Source organism: Gossypium hirsutum, chromosome A08 (genome assembly GCF_007990345.1).
Source record: "Gossypium hirsutum isolate 1008001.06 chromosome A08, Gossypium_hirsutum_v2.1, whole genome shotgun sequence".
NCBI lineage: Eukaryota > Viridiplantae > Streptophyta > Magnoliopsida > Malvales > Malvaceae > Gossypium > Gossypium hirsutum.
Genome location: NC_053431.1, coordinates 1,473,560 through 1,499,068, shown reverse-complemented (window position 1 = coordinate 1,499,068; position 25,509 = coordinate 1,473,560). Strand labels below are relative to the sequence as shown.

At 32.5% G+C, this 25,509-nt stretch overlaps 2 protein-coding genes across 2 annotated transcripts in view; one reads left to right on the top strand and one right to left on the bottom strand.

Annotated features, from left to right (window-relative positions):
- Window positions 1-3,567: 3,567 nt before the first annotated feature.
- LOC121204842 (AP2/ERF and B3 domain-containing transcription factor At1g50680) lies at window positions 3,568-4,573 on the bottom strand. The gene has a single exon (XM_041075531.1). The coding sequence runs from the start codon at window positions 4,533-4,535 to the stop codon at window positions 3,597-3,599; it is 939 nt and encodes a 312-aa protein (XP_040931465.1). The 5' UTR covers window positions 4,536-4,573; the 3' UTR covers window positions 3,568-3,596.
- A 4,806-nt stretch (window positions 4,574-9,379) lies between these two features.
- LOC121204840 (callose synthase 9) overlaps window positions 9,380-25,509 on the top strand; it is a 38,859-nt gene continuing 22,729 nt past the window's right edge. Inside the window, exons 1-28 of the mRNA XM_041075529.1 lie at window positions 9,380-9,576; window positions 10,153-10,377; window positions 11,380-11,477; window positions 12,301-12,464; window positions 13,196-13,292; window positions 14,283-14,399; window positions 14,472-14,597; window positions 15,245-15,334; window positions 16,520-16,617; window positions 16,717-16,834; window positions 17,071-17,196; window positions 18,638-18,714; window positions 19,304-19,379; window positions 20,289-20,411; window positions 21,274-21,376; window positions 21,482-21,605; window positions 21,730-21,919; window positions 22,038-22,090; window positions 22,219-22,279; window positions 22,366-22,447; window positions 22,927-22,976; window positions 23,834-23,920; window positions 24,045-24,121; window positions 24,241-24,265; window positions 24,481-24,575; window positions 24,701-24,782; window positions 24,892-25,052; window positions 25,141-25,261. Coding sequence (XP_040931463.1) covers window positions 10,179-10,377; window positions 11,380-11,477; window positions 12,301-12,464; window positions 13,196-13,292; window positions 14,283-14,399; window positions 14,472-14,597; window positions 15,245-15,334; window positions 16,520-16,617; window positions 16,717-16,834; window positions 17,071-17,196; window positions 18,638-18,714; window positions 19,304-19,379; window positions 20,289-20,411; window positions 21,274-21,376; window positions 21,482-21,605; window positions 21,730-21,919; window positions 22,038-22,090; window positions 22,219-22,279; window positions 22,366-22,447; window positions 22,927-22,976; window positions 23,834-23,920; window positions 24,045-24,121; window positions 24,241-24,265; window positions 24,481-24,575; window positions 24,701-24,782; window positions 24,892-25,052; window positions 25,141-25,261 — 2,820 coding nt within the window. The 5' untranslated portion in view covers window positions 9,380-9,576; window positions 10,153-10,178. The remainder of the gene's footprint in view (window positions 9,577-10,152; window positions 10,378-11,379; window positions 11,478-12,300; window positions 12,465-13,195; window positions 13,293-14,282; window positions 14,400-14,471; window positions 14,598-15,244; window positions 15,335-16,519; window positions 16,618-16,716; window positions 16,835-17,070; window positions 17,197-18,637; window positions 18,715-19,303; window positions 19,380-20,288; window positions 20,412-21,273; window positions 21,377-21,481; window positions 21,606-21,729; window positions 21,920-22,037; window positions 22,091-22,218; window positions 22,280-22,365; window positions 22,448-22,926; window positions 22,977-23,833; window positions 23,921-24,044; window positions 24,122-24,240; window positions 24,266-24,480; window positions 24,576-24,700; window positions 24,783-24,891; window positions 25,053-25,140; window positions 25,262-25,509) is intronic.

Genomic DNA, 25,509 nt, shown 5'->3' with positions numbered 1-25,509 from the left:
AAACTATAATTTTTATTTGACTCAGATTTTATTTCAGTCATTTGTGTTTAAAATGTTACGTTTTAGTAACTTATATTATTATTTTGTTATAAAGTAGTCACTCTGCTGTTAAATTTTGTTACCTCCCTAACAGCAGTTTTACATCGCAGTCCAAATAGGTTTTAAATATAACTTAGATGTCCAGTTGTTGAGATAAAATAGATTTTTAATTAAATAAATTTAATTTGGATTAACGCGTAGGACTGCCTCTGTTATATTCAGTTAAATGCCAAATAGGTCTTTTATATTCTTTTAACTTTTCTTTTTTTCTTTATTTTCTATTCTCTTCTGTTTCTCCCTCTATTTTTCGTACTTTTCTTTCTCTTTTAAGGTAAAAGAAAAAATAATAAATTGTTAAAAATAAAAAATATATAGAGAGAGACCAATTGTATAATTTAACCTAAAATTTTCGTTTGAAATAATGATTTAACGTATCACGTCAGCTTATCCTTACACTTAACAGCAATTAATGCTTAGTGACTAAAATGTTACAACACGAAAACGTAATATTTCAAATATAAGTGACTAAAATGTAATCAAAGACAAATAAAATTGACTATTTTAGTAAATTACCTTTATTTTTCTTATATATATTTATATTTATATTTATTGAAATGGCATTATCGTTTTATTTGTGTTATTTATCCAAGTACTTACAAAAAATTTAAATTATTTACTAAAATAAATTTTTTTGTGTTTTTTTTAATAATTGGTTTTTTTACGTTAGAATTTATGGTTTTTTGACTTGGATATTTTTTTATGATCAAATTTCTAATAAGAATTTTTAAAAGTAGTTTTCATTTGTTGGATTAATATATAAGGGGTATGTGAATTTGATAATTTATATCTATTTGGTACTTTAATTTATTTTTACTTAATTGGTATAAAAATTTAAAAACTGTAACCTAATGTGGTACATTTTTTTAGGTAATTGGCTAACACCACTAAAATATGCTAATGTGGAATTGACAATCAATTACACGGTAACACATGATAGTCTCACATTTTGACATGTGGCAAAAAAATAAAATATTTAAATTTTATAATAGTCTATAACTTTTTTATCACATGTCACCGTGCTATTGATCGTTAGCGCCACATCAATGTGGTTTAATAATGTTATTCAGGTAACTAAAAGAATATCAAGTTGGCTTATGATTTCTAAAATTAGGTATTAGTTAGGTTACAAAAAAAATGTACCAAGTAGGTATGAGTTACAAAGTTTAGGTACCTCTACATATATTAACCCTCATTTTTTTGGAGAGTAAAGTGACACTGTGTATTGAGTTTAGAATAAAGTACCAATTACTAGATTTTTCGAATATGAAACAAGGAAATAGAATGTCGACTGACAAGTTTGATTTAAGACCTCAACACTTATAAGCATCTAAGTTCTGCATTATTTATCAACTCCCATTGGTGCTAGACTTGTCTATGGGGCGGGCTTTGTTGGAGGGTTTGTGTAAAAATATAGGTCCGAAAATGGACTTAGGTAAAAAAAATACCCATCAGAAAACAAGTCGGGGTTTGAGTAAGGCTTTTTTGGCCCAAGCCTGACCCAAATTTACAAAAAAAAATTGTTGTTTTTCTTGTTAATTTTTACTATTTTGTTGTTTTCTCACTGTTTTGTTGCCATTTAACTATTATGTTGCTACTATTTTGTTATCTTAGATATTATATAACTCTTATTGTTAATTTTGTTACTATTTTAGAGGTATTTGTCTGTTAAGTTGCACATATTTTAGTGTTATTTAAATATTCATATTTTTAAAAATTACTTTTAATTTGTTAGGAAACATTTATTTTGATGTTTTTAGTATTTTTTTATGTATTATATATTTTTAATAAAAATTAAATACAACCAGATTAAACCTAAATTTTAATATTTTGATCTGAATCGGGCTTGGGCAATATTATAGGCCCATTTTCTCATACCAAACCTAGTAAACAAGCCTAATATTTTGGTTACGCCTTACCACCCCATGGACACCTTTAATTGGTGCCGAATTTAGTTATTTTGACCATTTTTTCCTTACTTCTTCGTTTCTTTTATTTTATTTCTCTCTTGCATTTTGAATAGTTTGACTACAAGATCTCTTATGATGATTTTTTAATGGAATAAACTCTTAAAAGTTTGAAAAAAATATTAAGAGCTTATTCTATTTATAAATGAAAAGATGAGCATATAAAAAGTGTAAAATGCTATTTGGAACCCAACACTACGGTTTGAATTAGTAGTTAAGTAAACCATTATACGAAGTTTTCAATTTCCAATTTTCACGATGAATTGAGTCTTAGTTTAATTGGCATCGTTACAACAATTAAGAGAATGTAATATGTTTGAATAAATATGGTAAAAATACCTCTTTAATCCCCTACAAATTCGAAATAGAGCAAATTGGTCCCTCTAAAAAAATTAGAGCAATTTAATCCTTACCAATTTAAAAAATGAACAACTAATGACAATTAATTACAACAATAATGACTTTCGTCAATAGTAGATAATTTTGATTGGTATAATAACAAATGTAGCCTGTGATTTTTACTTTTTTTTATTTTGGCATTAATTCTAAAAAGTTCAACAAATTCAACCTCATTTTACACAAATGTTGTGGGATTAAATTGTTAAATTAGGACAAAATTGACAAAATGTGTAAATTTTCAGGCTAATTTTGTTACTATAGCAATCAAAATCACGTATAATTGATGGAAAACATTAGTGTTGTGATTAATCATCCTTAGTTGCTCACATTCGAAATTGAGAAGGACTAGAGAGATATATTTTTATCAAGAAATGTTATCATTTGAATTATCGGTTCAAAAAATAATAGTAAAAATTGTATTATGAAAACCTTCAATCATCGAAGGTTGTTGACATCGAACCGAACCAACCAACAAACCAACTGGGCTGAAGCTAGATTTTTTTGGGGCTAAAATTAAGTTGTTTATTTTTACAAAAGTAAAAAAAAAACAGAATTTAACCATTTAAATAGCCTACATCTTTATAATTTTTATAGTAATAATTAAAATTTTATCATTTTTTGAGAGGTCAAATTATAATTTCACTATATATTAATTTAAGTTTTTTTATAAATTATAAATGATTTGAAAGTTAAATTTTCATTTTAGCTTGGATCTAACCCTTGCCAACCCCTTGACTCCACCCCTGCTGACAATTATACTAATTTAGAGAAAGTTAAATTGATTGTTCCATAAACTAATATAAACGGGCCAAAACGAGCTAAAAATTCATTAAACTAATTTTTTTTTTAAATTATAATTATTTTTTTATAAAAATTTAATAATTTATTTAATTATTGGACCAACCATTTGCATTGATATCTAATCAATGTTACCCTGATCTAATTGCAAAAACATCGAAAATATAATTAAGGGTGGGTTTGGATGGGTCGTATAACTTACTTTTTATCTTATGTTATAATATCGTTATCGTATTTAATTTCACCGCTATCACTATTTTTACACTAATAGTCGTCCATTCAAACCGACCATAAAGCTTGGGAAAAAAGAGTCCAAAATATATAATACTATAATTGTCAGTTAATCCGTGCTCCAAATAAAGTAATCCTTTTCTCCTTCATCCTATGGGAGGAAGACGATTTTAATCCACTGAGACCCTGGTCTTCACAATTTTCATTGTGTTTTTCATCTAAATTGCAGTAAAAATTCGTCCCCAAGTTCAATTCCAATCCCACATGCAACTCACCTTGATGATGATGAAGAACCGATGACGATCCCAATCTCTTAAACACATCGATGCGACCACCATTTTCGTCATCACCACCATTATAATTCACATCGATCAAGAAGAAACCCCGGCCATGTTCGATCTCGCCGGTGCATTCGCATGTGTAAAACGCGATGGCGTCCTTTTCCTTCAGCTTTTTATCCTTCACGAATCGGTTCCATCCCCTCGTAAACACAAAGCTTTGGCTGCTCTTACAGTAACAGTACCGAAATCTCCACATTTTCATCGACGTATCGTAGAAAACAAGCTCGACGTCTTCGCAACCGCCATTGGCGGTGGTGAAGGTTTGGTGATCGTTTTCGATGTGCGGGAAGTGTTTGACGGCATGTTTTTTAGGGATCACGAGACGGTTAAGCTTTCCGACGTCACTTGGAGTTAATTCCTTCTGAAAAAGTTGTTGGCATGCGAATTTTGTGTCGTTGTGGATCGTGTTTTTGTTGTGATTTGCGCTTGATTTGGTATAATCAGCGAATTTGGATTGGTAAGAACCGGATTTGATCATGTTCAGTATATCTCGAGTGGTGTGAAGATTTTGGAAATTAGGTTCTTGGATGTTATCATAGGACAAGGGAAAATTCCGATGGGGATCTCCAATACCGAGCCAAATCCTTTGATGGTTGGCGTAGATTTGAGCGCCCCAATGCCCATTTTGTTGCGGCACGATACCTTTGAACCTTGCTAATCCACCGCTAGTTTCGGTTTTTAAACGTTTGCTGGCGCGAAACATATAGTCGTCGCCACCGCTTCCGCCGCCGGATCGTGAGGTTTTAGTTGCCGCCATATTCAAAATCTTGCTTGATTCATCTTCTTCATTAATGATTGATTTAATGAATAAATAAAACTAAATTTTTTAAAAAAAAAGGAGAATTGGAGGGAGAAAATTTTGCAAACAAACAAATAGATTATTGTTGTATGTAAAAAAATAACAACCAAGTTAAAACACCATATTAACTTCTTTTTTCCAGGAAAAATGTCAAATTTTCCATGAAAGTAATAGGTTAGGAAACGGAAATTTTTTCCTTTTTAATTTTGGAAAAAAATAAAACAAAAAACTTTGTGAAATAATTAAAAAACAATGTCATTATCAATGGATTAATTAGTTATTGAAGAACAAACTGTGAGTGATTTGATTTTTTTTAAATTTGTTCAACTTAAAATATCTAACTGAAAATGCCAATTTGTTCAGTGTTTCATATTGGTTGCTGTTGCAACAATTTGGAGTGAAATGTAGCTGTACTTTAACAAAATAGATACTAGTTTTATAACTAGAATTCCTAACCTGGGGTTATTGGCAATGGGGTTTAAGTTTTGGGGGCTAATAAGATTTTCAAAATTTTGAGGAGTTTATGAGAATTTTTTTTAAAAATTGGGTTCTAATTAGAATTTTTGTGAGCTTAATAAGAATTTTCAAAACTTTAAGGGGTTTAATTAAATTTTTCTAAAAACTTTAAGAGAGAAATGAAATTTTCCAACAACATAGAGGGACTTGATTAAAATTTTCAAAAAAGTTCAAGAGAAAAATAAAGATTTTCTAATATTTTGGGAGGGCCTTAACCACTATTACAGCCCGCTTGTGGTTATTGGGATCCTAAATCTATTCAAACTCTATGATTTTATTAACTTTCAACAATGTTAATGTCAATTGAATTAATACTATCCTTATACATGAGGATCATCAATTCGGTCGCTATGGTCGGACTCTGTTATGGATTTCTGACCACACTATCCATAGGTCCCTCTTATATATTCCTTCTACGAGCTCGGGTTATGGAATAAGGAGAAGAAGGAACCGAGAAGAAAGTATCAGCAACAACTGGGTTTATTGCAGGCTAGCTCATGATGTTCATATCAATTTACTATGTACCTCTGCATTTAGCATTGGGTAAACCTCATACAATAGCTGTCCTAGCTCTATCGTATCTTTTGTTTCATTTATTCTGGAACAATCACAAAGACTTTTTTGATCATTGATGAGTTTGGAGTTTTAAATCATGATTAGTGTATGGAATTAACTTAAATATTATGTTGACGATAATATGTAATTGTTATCACCAAAATCATAATTTATTTAAAATGTGAAAAAGATAAGGCCTTAAGTTAATAGTGAAGTTATGGCTTTGAGAATAAAGTTTTAAAGTTTGAGTTTCATTGTATATAAATATATGTGTGGGTTATTTTATAACTACATCAAGTTGGATTATTTTCTTCTTAAGCATCATCTGTATGGAGTCGACGAACCCTCAACGAGTTAGTACTATTGTTAGGTAGCCTATCAAGGTACTCGAGTTCCCTATAAAGTCAAAATTCAAAACCCTAATTAAACCCAAGGACAATATCGACCCATTGGAGGGTTTGGTTTTGAATAAACAATTTGAGGGTTTGGTTTTGAATAAACAACACTTGGAAGACTTGTTTGAGAGGAGTTGGCTTCCCCTTAACAAAAAAATGAGTCAACGTTTTGTCTCTCAACTTTATAGAAAGCCTAAGTGCCTATGGCTGCCTAAATAAGTGACAAATTATTGACTAGGAACGTTTCATCAAATTGGATTGTGTGTGGCGCACAATCACTTACCAAAATGAAATATAGACACTTGCATCCTCTCTTGTGACATATATGCTATAGGTCAGGAGTTTAAACCATCGAGCACGAATGTGCATATTCTCTTGGTATGTAGGCGTGTGCCATGCATGGTTTGATATGATGCGACACTATTGCTTTGTAAATCTATCACCTTCTTGGGCATCTTTTCAATGCACTTTGAGCTCTCCATAAAGTTTGCAAACAAAACTCAAGCACAATATCAACTTATTGAAGGGTCTATCAACTCTAAACGAATAACACTTTAAAAACTTATCTGTAAATAGTCAACCTCCCTTTAAAAAAAGACGAATTTAGAATTCATCTCTTAACTCTACAAATAGCTTGAATGACTTGAGGTATCAATTCCTATTAAATTTATTACATATAAAATATATATTCTGCTTGACTCAACCAATGATACAAATTCTATTTATATTTAAATTAATTAATCATGAATATATAAATATTAATATAAATATAAAAATAAATTTTAATTATATTATTAAATTTTGAGTTGTGAAAATTCTATGCCATATTTTCAGTCATTTTATATCTAATTAAACACTAATATCACCATCAAAATAATAATTAAGTTTTAATTATATGATACACGTGCATATTGAATTTTAACTCGATTAACATCGGTATTGTTATCAATGTATGAAGACATGGATTCGAGTGTCTGGGTTGAGAAAACTTATAATAAAATAAAATTATATGATATACATTAAATAACTTTAAATTTAAATTTAATTATTCAATTCATGTGTCCTCAACAAAAGAACAAATCACCTATATCTAATTAAGCAATCCATTCAAATTGGGACGGCTTTCATTGTTGGTATAGATTTCCAATTTTGTCCAGGTTATTAACTTAACTACTAAGTATAAGCAATCCACTTACTGGCCAAAATAAAATAAAAAAAAGTATAAGCAAAAGCAATCCATTCAAATTGGGACGCTTTTTGTTGGTATAGATTTCCAATTTTGTCCAGATTATTTACTTAACTACAAAGTAGAGTTATAGTTTTTAGACTTTACGAGTAAAGTTAGAGAGTTGACAAATGTTCGGGTTATAGCAAAATCTTAAAAAAATTAATATTTAAAAAAATAGAGACACATGTTGTCTATGGAATTAAAAACACATACTAGCAGTGTATCAAATAATTGCCATAACTTTAATTGTAGGTATAGCAGATTCGTATATAAATTTTATTTAATTTCTGAGTTGAATTGATATGATTAAATATGGTAAAGGTATTATGGGGGTCTTTGTATTATGAGTGGGATTACGTTTTACTCCTTATACTTAAATAAATTAGCATTTTAGTATTTGTACGTTAGATTAAAAAGTGATCTGATCTTTTTATTAAAATTTCAATCAATTTCTATTGGTTAAAGTTGGTCATTGTAAGTCAATGTGAGGTATATGTAGCATACCATGTGTCACTATCTGGTTATTCCATCAACCACGTCAATTTTTAATAATACAAATGGATGAAATTTTTAACATATTGGACTATTTTACTATTTGATCTAATGTATGAAGCTTAATTTGTCTTTTTTTTAGTAGAGGGGGCAAACTGCAATCTAACTCATTATACAAAGGTCCCATGGTGCTTTTACCAACTAATATTCAAGTTAAGGTTTAACCTTTTAAGTATTGGTCACATAAGGGCTTAACATTTCTAAATGAACATAGAAAAAGCAAATTTTTTTTTTGTAAAAGTGCTCAAATAAGTGCTTTTCACACACTTCAATCTAGTTTGTAGTCAAATTTATATAAATATTGACGTGTTTAGAATAGAACACGTGATAGTTCAACCAAATATTACTTGAAATGGAAAAGAAAGGAATAAAAATATAAATTGAAACATAATATACAATATTTAAAAAGTCATTATAATATATTTGAAAAATGATTTGACCCTTATTTGACAATTTCTAATGAAACTGTTCGATTTTCATTTGAGCAATTTCATAGATGATTTGATCATTATATAACAAATTTAAAAAATTTGACTTTTATGTAAGCAGTCCCTAAAAAGTTAGGCATAATAGTTTGAGCATTTAGGAAATGCATTTATACGAGGAAAACTATTATCATTTACATGTAAAAGAAATTGTTTTTTTATTAGTCTAGTTCTGCTTTAGTCCTTATATTATATTGAAAATTAGAAATTATTTCTATGCTTTAAATTGACACAATTTAGTCTATGTAAGTTTATATAATGTTATCAGTTGGTCCAAATTGTTAACATCCTTTGTTGCTACTAAAGTGATAATATAGGATTGTTTTAAAACAACCTTAAACATTTAGGTAATATGTAAAATTATTATCAGCTAAACACGGTTGACTGAATTTCAAATGTCCTTAGTTGTATAATCGAATAAAAATTATTAAAAATTTATACGTCATCACTTTAACAATAGCAACTAATGGTATCATTTTGGACCTAATGATGATATTATTAAAATTAAAAGTACCAATTTTGGACCTAATGATGATATCATAACAATAGCAACTAAAGAAACTCGAGTTTGATTCAATATTATCGAACTGAGCTCTAACTTTTGTAGCTCGACCTATTGAACAAGCCGAATTTATATATTGTAATACTTAATTCAAACGGTTTACAAGTTTAATTAAATCTTCTCATTTTAATATATCAAATTCAAGCTAAAATGATTTATATCTCGAGTTAGTTTAAACTCAAAAATTATGTTTCAATATACTTAAATTTAATCATTGAACTATCATTCGAACTCAATTTAGGGCATGTTCAATTGTGCTTTGCGCTTTTGCTCGCTTAAAAAGATTGCGAAAAATATAACTTAAAAAAAGTGCTTTTTTTTCATATGGAAAAGTTAACATCAGTTGGATTGGGATTGTCTATCTCAGCGTGCAAAGTCATTAATTGGCACGTGAGACGCAGCTTGCTTCACCGCGTCATTCTTATACAATTTAAAGGCGTGTACAACCGGCTGTTGCCGGTAAAACTGGTTTATTTTTACCTTTGCTACTTTTCTTTTTCATTGATCTCGTCTCCTTTTGCTGTCTTAAAATTAAATCAAAACCACCATTCCTTTCTATTTCAGCGTCTACTTTTATTCAAAAACCTCCCGAGTTCTCATCGATTGAACTCGTTTCAACTCGGATGCTAGGGTTTTTCCTTACAGTTATCTGGTACGCCATTTCCTTTTTTAATTTTCAGAATCTGATGTAAACTTCCAGTGATCTGTTTGTGTGTCCGGAAATTGAGGAAGAAAAAGATCTAATAAAACGTAGAAAGCAATTTCGGATCTTGTTTATATGTGTGTTCTTTTATGTAAATATTGAATAAACAATGTTAATTTTTTAAAGTTTGAATTCGTCTGTTAATCGCAGCTGAAGGCATGTGAGATAGGATTTAGTATTATTATCGGCTTAAAATCAATTCGTGGGGTGCTATAATTATATTTGTTTTTGATTTTTCATTTTTAGAAAAAAAGTCTTATAGCCTGTGTTAATTAGTTAACTTACTGTTTATCCGCGTTTTATTGTTCCTAAACATCTTACGTATCAATCTTGATTGTTCCGGCTACAAGGCACTGCAGCGAGGCAGCTAATGTACTTTGCTGTTATGATGCTTTGTTTGCTGTATGATTAGCACATGACATATTTCAGCTGTTATAGCTATTGACTTGCATAGGTTGATATTTTCTTTTATACGTAAGCTTTTATGAGTTCTGATGTTTGAATTTCTATCATCTGTTGTTGTAGAATTTGTGTGACTTATATATACCGAAATGTCTCGAGCTGAGGAGCTATGGGAGCGGCTAGTACGGGCGGCGTTAAGAAGGGAAAGATTTGGGATGGGTTCAGTAGGACATCCTGCTGGTGGAATTGCTGGATACGTTCCTTCATCTCTTAATAATAGAGATATAGATACAATTCTGAGAGTTGCAGATGAAATTCAGGATGAAGAACCTAACGTAGCTAGAATTTGTATGTTTATTTCTTTTCCTTTGGTTTGCAACATACTTATGTATGAATATTTTGTTATTCTATCAACCGATCCATCATTTCTGCTGATTTTTGTTGCTTATTTATGTTGCTAATTGTAAATCATGGGTATTGGAAGACATGTCTAAATTTTCAAAATTTTTTATGATAAGTAGAAAGTTCCAAAGTTATGTCTTAAGAATATTGCATATTTATAAAATGGTTATAGGTCACTTTTATTGGTGGTATTATTTTCAATTTGTATGGCTAATGAAGTCATATCTAATACACCTAGTATGAGCTTGTGTGATGAGAAGATAAGCTCCTCAATTCTAGTGGGAGTTTTAAGTACCCTTGCGGATGTTTTATTTTTTGTTACTTAGTAAATTTTTGGTGAATGAATTATGGCCTTAGAGGGTTTTGAGTTATGTTTGGAAGATTAAGGATTGGTTAATGTTAACACATTTGACTTGAACCCTTGCAGAATGCTATATATCTTACAGTTAGTAGACAATGCTTTAGTAGTTCAGGTTATAGGTGATATGCTTGTTGTTTAGCATGTAGTCTGTACTTGTGCACATGAGTCCAACTGATGATAGTTTACATGTTGAGCATAAAAAATTGAAGACACTTAGACAATGCTAATATAAAACAGCTAAAACTGTTTGTCTATCTGTTTCTCTGCACGTATGTGTGCGTATGAGTATCTATATGTCTGTGAGATGTTTCTTTTTTTTTTTTTTTTTCTCTCTATGAAGGAGCAGTTCTCTTATCTGTTAATTTGATGCTTGTTGCTAGAATGATAAGAGGCTGAATTTGGTATTGAAAGTACAATTATGATAAGCAAGTTCTCTATTTCAGTTATGTGACTGACAAGAATGATTTAGGCTGCATATTAATTTTTACAACTTTGAAGCTATCATTTTTGCTTTAGAGAAGTATCATAGGTCTTTGGCAAAGCTGTTTAATGTTTTTGACTTGCTAAATTTGTTTGCTTTCTTGCAGTATGTGAGCATGCCTATTCACTTGCTCAAAATCTGGATCCTAATAGTGAAGGCAGAGGTGTTTTACAATTCAAGACTGGTCTAATGTCTGTGATCAAGGTATATATCAAATCTATGAAAAATGCTAGTAGCACAAAGCAAGAACTTCTATTGCAAGAATGAGAATGAGTAGTTTCTTATGTATGCAATTTTTGTTTGTGTACATATAGACGAGCATGTGCTTCTTGGTTGTTACTTGTTTCCTTGGATGTAGTTGGCGTTTGGACTCCCTTATGCAAGTTTTGATGCTGACAGCACATTCATCAAATAGGGTTGGCTAAAAAGTCCTAGAACAATTGAAATGATTATTTTAAGTTGTGTTCAATATTAAAATGGGCATCTAACCTAAAACCAATGGACAATAGGTGGAGAGGCTCACTTTATATTTATGTGCCCTAGTTAACCCCCCATTTAACGGATGTGGAATCTACTTTATCTTCACCTCAATTCACAGCCTTACATGTAGAGGCAAAAGTCCTATCATGTGGCATGAGCTTCACATGTGTGCACAGTCGGCTTTGATGCCATGTTAAATTTTAACATGGGCATCCAACATAAAATGAATTGGTAATAGTTATTAAGGCCTTTATTAAATTTATATGCTAGTATGACTCCAATTAATAGTTGTGAGATTTAATTTATGTCCACTTAATATGATGAAATATTTCATGCCTGAACATGTATGTGTCTTGGTTTCTGTTAGTGCTTATTAGGTTTGCATGTTCATATTTGTTGGAGAAAGCTAGGTTGGAAATGTGGCTGGCTTATGGATGTTTGAATATTTAATGCATTTTTTCTAAGGATTTTATATAGAAGATTTTATCCTCTTAATGTTTCTTTGTAATGTAACTTGCAATTCCTGACACATACTTCAAATTTTCAGCAAAAGCTAGCGAAAAGAGAGGTTGGGACCATAGATAGGAGCCAAGATGTTGCTCGCTTGCTGGAGTTCTATAGGCTTTATAGAGAGAAGAACAACGTTGACAAGCTACGTGAAGAAGAAATGATGTTGAGGGAATCGGGTGTTTTCAGTGGCAACCTTGGGGAGTATGTATCTTATATAGAAACCATGTCTTTTTAACCATGGCTTCTCCTCTATATGTTCTATATAGTCACAACTCTTTGCTTTCCTTCTTTCCCCATTTCTCTAAATTTCTCTTCCTTTTAGATGTGCTTTCCATTTGTTCTCCCTCTTGTCTCTCTGTCCTTTTGGTTGCTGGAGTCTTGAGGAAAGTATGTTGGGCACCTTGGTCAATTTTGCCTACGTGTGAGAGCCTTGAATCATTCATGTTACAGTTGGCTCGGTTCCATATTTAAGTATTTTTTTCACATACACGATTCTGTAAGTGAAATGACGTAGGTCTATGGTTTAGCATATTTTGAATATTTCCATTAGCTTCACTGTTTAAAGAATATGAATCCAAATTGTTGTCTGCTCCAGGTTCACCACATCTAGAAGCGTTAACAAAAGGTCAAAGGATGAACTGATTGTTGCTTGCTATGTTATGCATTTACTTGACATTTATGTATTATTGCTGATTTAACCTTAAATTCTCTTAATTTGACAAGGTTTTTGTTATCAAAATTACTCTGTTTCTATTGATGTGTTAGACTTTTTCTAAGTATCTGTTTTAAATGGATAGGGTTAGTCTATCTTTAACTTTCAACTTTCATGTTGATTTTGCAGATTGATCTCCATTGTTTCTATTTATTATTATTTGCAGGATTCTATTTTTTATTTTTAAATTGTTTTATTCTTTCATGTTTTTCTTATCTAGGTTGGAGCGGAAGACATTGAAAAGGAAAAGGGTTTTTGGAACGCTAAGAGTATTGGGGATGGTATTGGAGCAGTTGACAGAAGAAATACCTGCAGAGGTTGGAGGTTTAGTCTTTAGTTATTATTTAAAATATTTTAACTGATTTCTTTCTTGTGTTCATTTATAACAAGCTAACCTCTCATAGCATCAACAGCAAGAGATTTATGTTTAACCATATTTATCTCCTTTTCAATGCCAGTTTGACAGCTTATGCAGATAGTATTGCTTTATTAGTATGTGAGCGCTCCCATAGATGTTCATATATACTAGGAGGTTGATAGATCTCGAGTTTGATTTTTGTCATGTATTGCGAGTTGCTTGTATGAAAGTAGAGTGAAAATAGTGGTAGAGAATTAGAAGGCTTTTCTTTTAGGAAAATTATCATGTCTACTGCCAATGGAATTAAAAAAACTCCACAAATGGGGTTAGGAAGCTCGTATATGCCCTTACACTGTATTAAACAAAAACTACCAAAGAAAAGGACACATGAGCACTTCCCATCACCATTTGTGGAAGCTTGTAAGTGTCCTTACACTATATTAAAAAAAAATAAAAACTAACAAAGAAAAGGACACATGGGATCTTCCTAACCATGCTTGTGGTTTTTTAACTCCACTGTCATTCTACCTGATAATAATCCTTTTTTTTACCTTCTTTTCTTGTGTTCCCTTGATCTAATGAATTAAGGCTTGAACAATGTCATCATATACCCTTGGTGTAATTAGTTGTATGAAGGTTTTCATTTAATGTTCACTGTGGAATGTAATTTCTGAACCTGGTAACTCAAAGCATCTAATATACTATGTTTCTTTATTTTACCCTAAACGCTTAATTGGTAGGACCTCTAGGTGGCATTTTGTTCATATCATTTGCATTTAACTTACTCTGGGCTTTGGTTTTACTTGTTTCTATATGTTTTCATTGTATTAGTGCAGTCTCTTTTATTTGTTGAAGATTATGTCTTCATATTCTGTAGTATGTTGTTCAGCAGAAATATAATCTTATGATTCTAGTTCCTGCTCATGTAGCCACAATTTTTTTTGAGCAGTTGAAACGGGTCATTGAATCAGATGCAGCCATGACTGAGGACCTGATTGCTTACAACATTATCCCATTCCCACTGGATGCTCCTACCATAACAAATGCTATTGTGTCATTCCCTGAGGTTAGATATTTTTGCCTTTTTTAGACCTCATAGTTTTGTATTTCAATTTAACTACAAAAAATGCATGGGCAGGTACGAGCAGCAGTGTCGGCATTAAAGCACTATAGGAGCTTGCCAAAATTGCCTAGTGATTTTTCTATTCCTGAGACAAGGAGCCCTGATCTTATGGATTTTCTGCATTATGTTTTTGGATTTCAGGTTTGTACTGCTGTGATGAAATGGATTACATTGTGTTTCCTCTATGTATTTACAATTTAAGAAACCTCTGGTATTTCTGAGTTTAAAAGCCTTAGTCTGCTTTCTTGCTTATCTCTAGTTTCTTCTGGAACCTAATTATGTCCTGGAATGTTTAGGTTATGTAGAAACTATCAGCCTCTTACTGTCCCTTGGTTTATAGGTCCAAATATAACCAGCCAGTAAACCATAAGGCGATCTTGTAGCTCATGTTTGATATTGGGTGTGAAAGTGTCTTGGCTTTTGTTTTGCTTGTTGTGGTTGTTCTTACTAATTAGCCAAGGGGCTACAGACTTGAGCAATGTGTAGGACTTGTATGTACTTCATTCTTTGAGTTAGCATTGTGCTTTCTTTGATCATTTACATGTGAAAAGTAAATATGGTCTGTTATGCCAATGTGTTTGACTAAAATATAATTTCTTGGTCCATGGTTATCTTGTTTGTTTCAGTAAATTTTGTTGAGTATTGTTTCTAATTTCTTACTCATCCTCATGTAATTGCTCTTTAAACATATCATGCATTATAAATGTGTCTTTTGGGTATTAATTTTTTTTATGTTGCATTTGTTATTTGTTGTTTAATACCTCATTCATATACTTTTTCATTTTCAGAAAGACAATGTTTCTAACCAACGTGAACACGTAGTGCTCCTCCTCGCCAATGAACAATCTAGACATGGTATTCCTGAGGAACCTGAGCCAGTAAGTTATGATTTTGGTGTGTTATTCTTTGTTCTATTGTTACCTTTTTGATGTTTGTTGAATGCTTCCCTGATTGGCATTTAAGAGGTCCTGGAATTTGCTATGCTGGGAGAGGTGGTAGCACTCACTCTCAGACATCTTACTTATGCCTCCAGCAGTTTGCTTCTGTTAAACCTCATTGCTATACAAGATGTTTTTTTTCCCTGTGGTGATTTTTTATTTGGCATCTTTTGGTTAAATTTGCTTGTTGCCTATGTTCAATGATCTAGGGCCATGTTCTTAATTTTAGTTCTGTGGTTTGGTCTTCTTTTCTTGTCATGAAAGTTTTTTACAGTTCAAAGTTCAAGAGTAGTGGTGTATTGGAGGTGACGTGTCTCTTCATTGGCTTACCCTGTGTGTCAGTAGCTTTAACTTGCACTTTGAACTTTGTATTGTTTGACAAAGAATAAGAACAACAATATAAGCTTGGATTCATGGTACTTCAAGTTAAAACTTAAATTCTGGATGTAAATCTTGATTTTGGCACTGTTCAAAGGTGAGAAGAGTAGGGAAAAGAACTGGTTGAAGGCCAAATTGGGATCTAAACATTATAGAATTTGTTAATCCAGAAGATAAAACCAACTGAGAAAGATTTCTGATTATCAATTTTGATAATCAATGAGAATTTGAATGTCTTGCGCACACACTGACACTGTTAATCTCACTACTGTCTATAAGCTGGGAAGGTATATTTGTCCATGTGCTCAAACCTGAAACATGGCAATCGTTTCTCATTTAAACATTTTTCCTTCTCTCTCTCTAGCTTTTCTATTCATTGCTTTATTTCTATCTTTTTACCCCTTCTTTCTTGTCTTTTCTCTTTGCCTTCCAAGAACAGCTGTTGGCAAGGTAAATCTAAAGCTGGTGCTGGTGCCACTTTTTGACCTACTAGGGCATTCTCATTTGCACATTCAGACAGATGTATAACCTTGATTTTATTGAAGCGCTTATACGGCTGCCAAATGATTTTGTTTGCTTTCATTGGATTCCTTTTTTTAATCAAATAAATTATTGGATTATTTTAACATTTTAATTATTACCCCTGCAACTACTTGTATCCTTTTTGTTTAAGGGCTGGTATATATGCCATGCAGTTATTTTCATTTAGCTAATTTGATCAATATATTTGCCTTGTTTTTTATTCAGAAATTGGACGAGGCTGCTGTGCAGAAGGTGTTTCTGAAGTCTCTTGATAACTACATCAAATGGTGCAACTACTTGTGCATTCAACCTGTTTGGAGCAGGTGAGGATTTTCATGTCCTAGAAGTACTTTTTGATTATTTTGTTAGTGTTCTTCATTAAAACAGTGATGATTGAGTTATTGACTGTTCATTCTATGCAGTCTGGATGCTGTTAGCAAGGAGAAAAAAGTACTCTTTGTTTCTTTGTATTTCTTAATTTGGGGTGAAGCTGCCAACATTAGATTCCTTCCAGAATGCTTGTGCTACATATTTCATCATGTAAGTGAACCCTAGACTGATGTATTGATATAGGCAGATTTGATCATAACCTGTTGTAGGCTTTGCTATTTGTATTTTGATGTGCATATTGGTATAATTTTATTACTTGTGGGGCATACTTTCCTTCTCTCCCTTTTCGATTGTGAAGTTTAAGTGTGTGTTTTGTCTGTATTTTTTAATGTGATGTGCTGTTTTTAAGCTTGTTTATATGTCTGAATTTTAATGTTGTTTCTAAGATGGCGAGGGAAATGGATGAAGCTCTAAGGCAGCAGATTGCTCAGCCGGCCAATAGTTGTTCTAAAGATGGTGTAGTATCATTCCTCGATCAAGTTATCACTCCGCTTTATGATGTTGTTGCTGCGGTATGTCACAATCTCCCAGCAGTAACTTCATACCTATTTTATTATATTGCCAATTGAGTTACTGGTTTGCCTAAGTTTCTTATTTGATTATGGTTAATAGTTCTTGTTTGTTTTCAACTTTGTTTTCTGATGGACTCTATTAATCATCTTAGCTCCTTGTTCCTATTGTCTTTTAACTACTTGTGCAATTTCAGTAGGGAGGTGCCATCCGCCATGTTTACTTCTTTGCAGTGCTTTATCGAAGGCAAATTATGTTTTACCTCCATTATGTTTAGTTGAATATCTAAGTTCTTTGTGGGCTAAAAATCTCCACAATCTTCTGGTTTGGACTGTTAGGGACCTGTGTTGTACTTATTTTAACAGGTTGAGTTCTTTTGTATGCTTACATCTATTTTAAAAGAAAAATCTTAATTCAACTAGGGTAAGGGTAATAATAAGTTATATGAAAGCCATATCTGAATTTAACTGTCTTGTTTACATATTACTTTTCATGTAATTAAAACAAGGATTCTTTTGTCATTTTATTATAAACTAGCTGTGTAACCTTTCAAATTTTTTAAAACCACATGATCATGGGCAAATTGAGTTTTGATCAAATTCCCATGGATAAAGTGTGATTTATACTTTTTTCTGTAGTTCCGACATGTAAAGGGAACTTGATTCTAGTATTAACAGAAATTTTAAGGTACAGTGGAGGTTGTGGTGTGGCTACTTATGAGCTCTTGCTGTAACTGTTGGGATCTCATCTACCCTGATTAGTTACTAAAGTTTTGATGAACATTTTTAGTTACATGTATTCCTGCTACAGTACAGGCTATAAGCTTATTAGGATTGTGACCCTATATTTATCTTAATGGTAAACCCTTTATTCCTGAATTTTACATTTGCTCATTTTGCTGTATGCTTAAGGACCCTGTGTTAGTTTAATGTAGGACCCGCCTCTCTTTCAGATTAGTAGTTTGGAGCCTAAAGTGACAGTACATGTAGTGGATTTATATCAATGTGTGATAATTGCAGAAATGAAGAGAAACTAGTGTGGAAGTAGCTGCAAAGCTCTATTTGCATATGGAAAAATAGAACAGCTGCACATATTTCAAACAGTCTTAGACAGAAGTTCAGTTATCTGAGCATAGTTTGGATCTGTTTTATGGATCCTGCCGGTTTGCTTTGCCTTTTCTAGGTTAATGTTCTTTGATGGAGTTCTGGGTAATGATTCAGAATGTTGATATTGATATTTCATCCCCTTTATGTTTTAAGGTCTGACAGTTGATTTTCAAGTTGCTATGATATCCTTTATTCTTAGAAAAGCTTGATCTATTCCTGGGGTACTTTGGCTATTTTGATTGCAGCTGTTTGATACCCAAACTGAAAATTGTTTCCTCATGGGAGTTCATGCTACCATTTTTATTTTATGACATATGCATTTAAATTTGGAACACAGGAAGCCGCAAACAATGAGAATGGCCGAGCACCACATTCTGCTTGGAGAAATTATGATGATTTTAATGAATACTTTTGGTAAGATCTTGGTAACATCGGCACTCTTTGTGGAATTCTCACTTAGTCATCTCATTATCCATGACTTAGCTGCATAAAATTTTCAATGATTGGAAGTTCGTTATAATGTTGGAATAATTAGATAAGCTAGTTGTAATATTAGATTAGGATTTGTTCGTGTTAAGATGCTAAGCTAGGCTTATCACCCAACACTTGCATATGAATACACTGTACATGACAGAATTAATTCAAGCTTTTCTTTCACTCAAATTCTGTTCTTTCATGGTACCAAAGCAAGTGTTGCATTAGTCCCTGCATGATAGGTTTGCCTATACTTTGTGATGTCCAAACCACATAACAGGCCTGTATGCCTACCATTTAAGAGTATACCTTGTGAAAGGTCCAATGTCCCTACACCTGAGGGGGACTATTGATGTGGAGATAAAAGTAAACCCATGTTAATTTGGGGTATCTTGGGCCCATAATTATGACAAGGGCCTCTCCGACTATAGCTAAATGGTTTTAGGTTGTATGCCCATCTTGTATATTTTAGAACTCTTTTGAAGTTCTCTCATGTGATTTGATGGTTGACCATCTTACTCTTTTCCAGGTCACTTCATTGTTTTGATCTTAGCTGGCCTTGGCGCAAAACTTCATTTTTCCAGAAGCCAGAACCAAGGTCAAAGGTTTGGATCTATCTAATCACTGTCAAGTAGAGCATATGTCTTAAGGGTGATCTCTTGTTATGTGTGTTCTCTTACTTATATGTTGCTCCAACCCTTAACGTTTTTTAAAGTACCCATGTCCGGCACGTATGTTTTGATGCATATTCGGACATGGGCATGGAGTTATGATCCTTAAAGAATCTTTCAAATACAAAAATCTTGATTGAAATCAATTATAAACCTAATATTTTTAGCAAAAAGCATAACTGAATCATCTTTAAACTAACATTTGATCAAAGTACTTTTTGCCTATGTGTTGCCCTCCCCCCTCCGCCCATTTTCTTCCTATTTTCCTTCTCAAGCATGATAGAAATTTCAAGTGTAATTGAAAGTTACACAGTTTCTTCAAACAATTGTCTGCTTTTACAATTGTTCTTGAAATTATCGATTTTTCAAGCTAATGGTTCTTGATAGCATAGCTTATTCATTTTGAGAATCTTAATGTATAATCTGTTTGAATTTTTAGCTTAAGTTTGGTTTTAGGTGGTTGTGTATGCCTTTTCCTAGATCCTCATTTTCTCCATTTCTGTTTTACTTATTTTACGTAAGAACCTTTTTCAGGGAAAAAAAAAGAAGAAGAGTTTAAAGTGCATTTTGATATATATTAAATCATGAACTGTGCATCTAGTGTTTCAATGAGCTTTAAATGGAGACTGGAACATTGCAATAAGTATTGTGGTTCTTTCGTCTTCATCACTATGTTTCCTGTAAGTTGCACTCTTACATCAATAGCCCTGTGTTGTTGGGGATTCTGTATGACAAGCCTGTGTTTGAATCAATACCTCATTTTCTTTTGGTTCCTGTGTATCCTGACTGTTTCTTTATGCTGCGAATGGCATTTATGTTCTTTCTATTCCTTTTCTTTTGCAGAATCCACTGAAATTGGGAGGAGGTCAACATCGAGGAAAAACTTCATTTGTTGAGCATCGGACATTTTTTCATCTTTACCATAGTTTTCATCGGTTGTGGATATTTCTCGTTATGATGTTTCAGGTTTGTAATTCTAAATGATGGTTTATTTCCATGTACAAATACAATTATCTATTTCTTTCATTTATTTGTCTATTCTTTCTCTCCTTCTTTTTCTTCTTCTTCTTTGATTTGGTGCATAAAACTACAGAGAGCACCTGCCAATAAAATGTAACTTTTCTCTTCTCCTTTTCCTGTCACATATTGTTAATATATGTGTGTAATATATTTTCCTGTCTGCTATTCTGGTCTTATTTTAATTATATTCTTTTATAGAAGTCAATAATATCCATATCCATCTCCATCCGTCTCTCCCTTGCCGTCTCCTCTTAGCAATCTCCTTATTTAGGTGTTCGAATTTGGATCCTTGAGTCTTTCTCTAATAGGTACAAAAACAAAATTTTTGTTTTCCCTTTGATGTAGTCCAGAGTATCCCTCCCGAACAAATGCATTAGAGAAATGACAAGGTACTGAAATACTTGGAACTGAAAGAGCTATTAGCACTCGTAGTTTTCTCTGCATATTTAGTTTATTCTATTAGGTGGTAGTTTAGGCCATATACTAGCCACTTTTCTAATGTCCAAAAGTTCAATTTTCATTTAATTCTATAGTTCTTTCAAACCGCCCCATCTGTCAATATCTATCTTCTGCCATCTGCAGAGAAAAATTGGAAACTACCTGATTCTTGTTTCTTGTTTTAGCATCTTTTATCACACTTCCTTTGATCTTTGAATCTGTCTATGTTCACTCCTGTTTTGTGCTACAATAGAGTTCTAGATTTCTCTCATCTTTGAGAGAATTTTTCTCTTTCAAATGAAAGCTAAATTATTCATGGTTATCATTACATCTTAAATATTTTTATGGGCTGCTTGCTTCTCTTTTTTAGGGTCTTACAATCATTGCATTCAATAATGGACATCTGAATGCCAAGACTTTACGGGAAGTTCTTAGTCTTGGTCCAACTTTTGTAGTGATGAAGTTTACAGAAAGTACGTATTTTATATATATACAATTTTGTTCTGCTATTACTGATGAGTTCATTTTGTACTTTCTGCTAAAATATTTTGCTTAAAAGTTCTTGTTTCATAATGTAGGTGTTTTGGATGTCATCATGATGTATGGCGCATATTCGACCACACGACGCCTAGCTGTTTCCAGAATTTTTCTTCGATTTATTTGGTTTGGTGTTGCATCAGTCGTTGTATCTTTCCTTTATGTGTATGTTCTCAGTCAATTTGCTGAATAATTCTTCTCTGACATCATTTCATGGTTTGACTTGTCCATATATTTGTTTTATACACAAGCTTAACTTTCTTTTGATGTGTATCCATGACTAATGCAGGAGAGCTTTGCAGGAAGAGAGTAAACCAAATTCAAACTCAGTTGTTTTCAGATTGTATTTGATTGTTATAGGCATCTATGGTGGTATCCATTTTTTCATAAGTTTCCTTATGCGGATACCAGCATGTCATCGTTTGACCGAACTGTGTGATCAGTTTTCTTTGATTCGCTTTATCAAGTGGATGCGTCAGGTTTTTGTTTTTATTTTTTTAATATTTTGTACTTTTGTGATTTTTGTTGCTTATTGCATTAGTTTTTTTGCTGATTCATCTCTTTATTATTTTACTATTTGCTGTATTTTTCTTACAGGAACAGTACTATGTTGGACGTGGCATGTATGAGAGGACTACTGACTTTATTAAGTAATCTCTAATCTCTGACCTTGGGATTCCTTGATTAACATACCCTTGTGCTCATTGGAAGCAATGTTCCCTTTCCTTTGAATGCTTGAAGTACTCATTTAATATTTTATGATGTCCTTGTGATACAGATATATGATTTTCTGGCTTATCATCTTGAGTGGGAAGTTTGCATTTGCTTATTTTTTCCAGGTACGAGTCATTTACCACAGAAACTTAGCGTGGTCATTGATCTTTTATTTAAATTATCTTGTTCATGGTCTGTCCTAACTTTGCAGATCAAGCCACTGGTGAAGCCGACAAGGACAGTCATAGCCATGGATAATATAGAATATTCTTGGCATGATTTCGTATCTAGAAGTACGTGATTTGCGTGTTCATGATATGAACTTCTATAAGCATTGTATATTTTTATTATATGGTGAAATGCCTGAAACAAGTGCCTTTTTTTGTATATATGTTAGAATGTGCTGACTGATATTTCTACCTACTTGAATACATGATTTGCATGTCCACATCATAAATTTTTATGATAAAGTAAATATATTTGTATGCTATATAGTCAGTTCTGAAATTCCTTCCTTTTCCTAGTGTATTAATGTTGAATATGCTGATTCATATCCCTTACCATGGAAGAAAAGCTCATGAATTTAAACTTGACTGTATAGATATTTAAAGTCAATGAATCATTAGTTGCTGTGTGTCCTTTTTCCTCCTGTGCTTTTTTGCCCCTTTTCTTTTCTGTTGGTAGTTCTCATTCTATTTGTGCTTGTAGAAGTGTAATGTTAGTTTAATTGAATGCACGTTGGTTTTCTCATAGAATATCTCCTTGATTGCAGATAACCATAATGCTCTGACAGTGGTCAGTTTATGGGCTCCAGTGATAGCTGTAAGTTGGAAATTCTGATGCCTCTGAATATATCAAATACTAGTGGTATTCCTTGTTTTTTCCTGATAGGTCTAGTGTAAATTTGGTCCATTTACTAGTCAATGTCTGTATCTGGATTTCTGATAGGTAAAATACTGATAGTCCTGGTTTTCTTGGTAGGGCTAAGATTGGATTTGGTGATTTTATTCTCTTCATCTAAGTTTTGATGAATTTGATCCTCATGTTCCCTTTAAGAACATCTGATGATGGTGTGAGAATTGTGTCGTTAACATCTGATGATGGTGTGAAAATTGTGTCGTTAGCTTTGACCATTTGTCTTTTTGTGTGATGTGGCACATGAAACATGAATCTTTTATCTAGGTACTTCACGTTAGCCCAAAGAAACATTTATTTTTAATAAAAAATACAGCAAATTGTTTTCTGGTATACAAAAAATTATTGATTATTATTTAATTAAAATAAAATATATACTTTTTGGACTGGTATTCACCATGTGATCAAAACATCACTGCGAGCTTTGTCCTCACCAAAATGCCATGCATTCCAAAATAGCGGTATCAGTTTAACACTGTCTTCAATTGTCTTCAAACCTTCTTTTAGTAAGTGCATGGATTAAATTCATTAAATTTGAAGGTGGCTGACTAAACCTGTTGATCAATTTTAGACTTTGAGCTTCTTGATGCTTATGTGGTTGAATGGCTCACGGTCATTTTGAGATATAGCTTACTTTGATGGGATTCACTTAAATTATGTTGATGCATTTTTAAATATAGTGGAGACATTTCAGCCTTTTACTCTCAATAGTTCCCTTTTGTATTATTGTTATTTATGTATTTCCCCACTTCTTTTTTCCACAGATGTATCTGCTAGACATTTACATTTTTTATACTGTCTTATCTGCTGTGTGGGGATTCTTGCTTGGGGCAAGGGATCGTCTCGGGGAGGTATGTAGTTTTCAAACAACCTAGATCTATTTTGTACGAATGCTTTACCTTTTCAAGATCTATTCTGTGCAAACCAAGATCTATAACTTGATTTGTTCTCTGAATATTCAACATGACATTTCAGATTAGATCGTTGGATGCTGTCCAAAAGCTTTTTGAGGAGTTCCCAGAAGCTTTTATGAAGAGACTCCATCCTGTTAGGTCTGACCCATAAACATAGTACAGCAATTGTGGTTCTATTGAAATGATTTATATATTTGTTCCTTTTTCCATCCGTCTCTCTCTTGGTCTTAAGACAGGTTTTTTTTTTTTAATTGCAGGGCATCGGCATCGCCTTCTAGTGAGGTATGGGTTATGCCTAAAAAACAATATAATATTAGTTTTTGAAAGTTGGATGCTTTTCATAGTTATTGTTGGTCTAGAAGTGTTTTAACTATGGTGATATTGCTGCTTCTGATCATGGTTTCCCTTTAATCTAAAGAACCAAAGGTCTCTGCATTCATCCTTGTTTTATTTTTTCTCTAATTATAAGTCATACTGATTGATTTGTGTTTCTACAGGTTGTGGAGAAGAGCAAGTTTGATGCTGCTCGTTTCTCTCCATTTTGGAATGAAATTATAAAAAATCTAAGGGAAGAGGATTATTTAACTAACTTGTGAGTGTTGTTGGTTTGTTTCTTGTTGATTTATTCATTTGGTTTGGCTCTTTGGTGGATTACATATTTGGAGGGTCCATACGTTGCTATTTCTGGTTATTCATTTTTTTTTTCCTTTGTTTCAGTGAAATGGAATTACTTTTTATGCCTAAAAATACTGGGAAACTCCCCTTGGTTCAGTGGCCCCTTTTTCTGCTTGCCAGCAAGGTCATAGATTTTGTTCACTATATCATCTCTTTTATGTTACATTTTATTCTTTTTGTGTTAAAATGATTTTAAACCTGCGAATGGTTTCATCTTCAATGTTCTATTGCAGATATTTTTGGCTAAAGATATTGCTGCTGAGAGTAGAGATTCACAAGATGAGCTCTGGGAAAGGATTTCAAGGGATGAGTATATGAAGTATGCAGTTCAGGAATGCTATTATGCCCTCCGATATATACTGACAGCAATACTGGAAGCTGAAGGAAGGACGTGGTAAGTTTTTATAAGTTGTTAGCGTTTTTGTAAAGAATTTATGTTATTATAACATATTTATATACATATCTATTTTCTATACTCTTAGGGTTGAGAGGATATATGAGGGCATTGAAGCCAGTATAACGAAGAAGACTATCAGTGATGATTTTCAACTAAACAAGCTGCAGCTGGTTATTTCACGTGTTACTGCTCTCTTAGGAATTCTGGTTGGTTTTATTTCCTTTATGTTTGATATACTTGTGGTATAAAGCGGAAGTATATTAATTTAGTCTTGGTTTGCTTTATGTCTTTTATGCTTCCAATTTCTGGTTGTACATTTGCTTTAGTTTTTATTGTCATTTTTGGTGGTTCTTCTGTCTGTATGCTTCTGTCCTCTACTATGATGGAAAAGCATTGTTGAAAAAACTGACTTTAGAGCGGTTGGTCAGATCGGTTCAACCAGGAACCAATCACT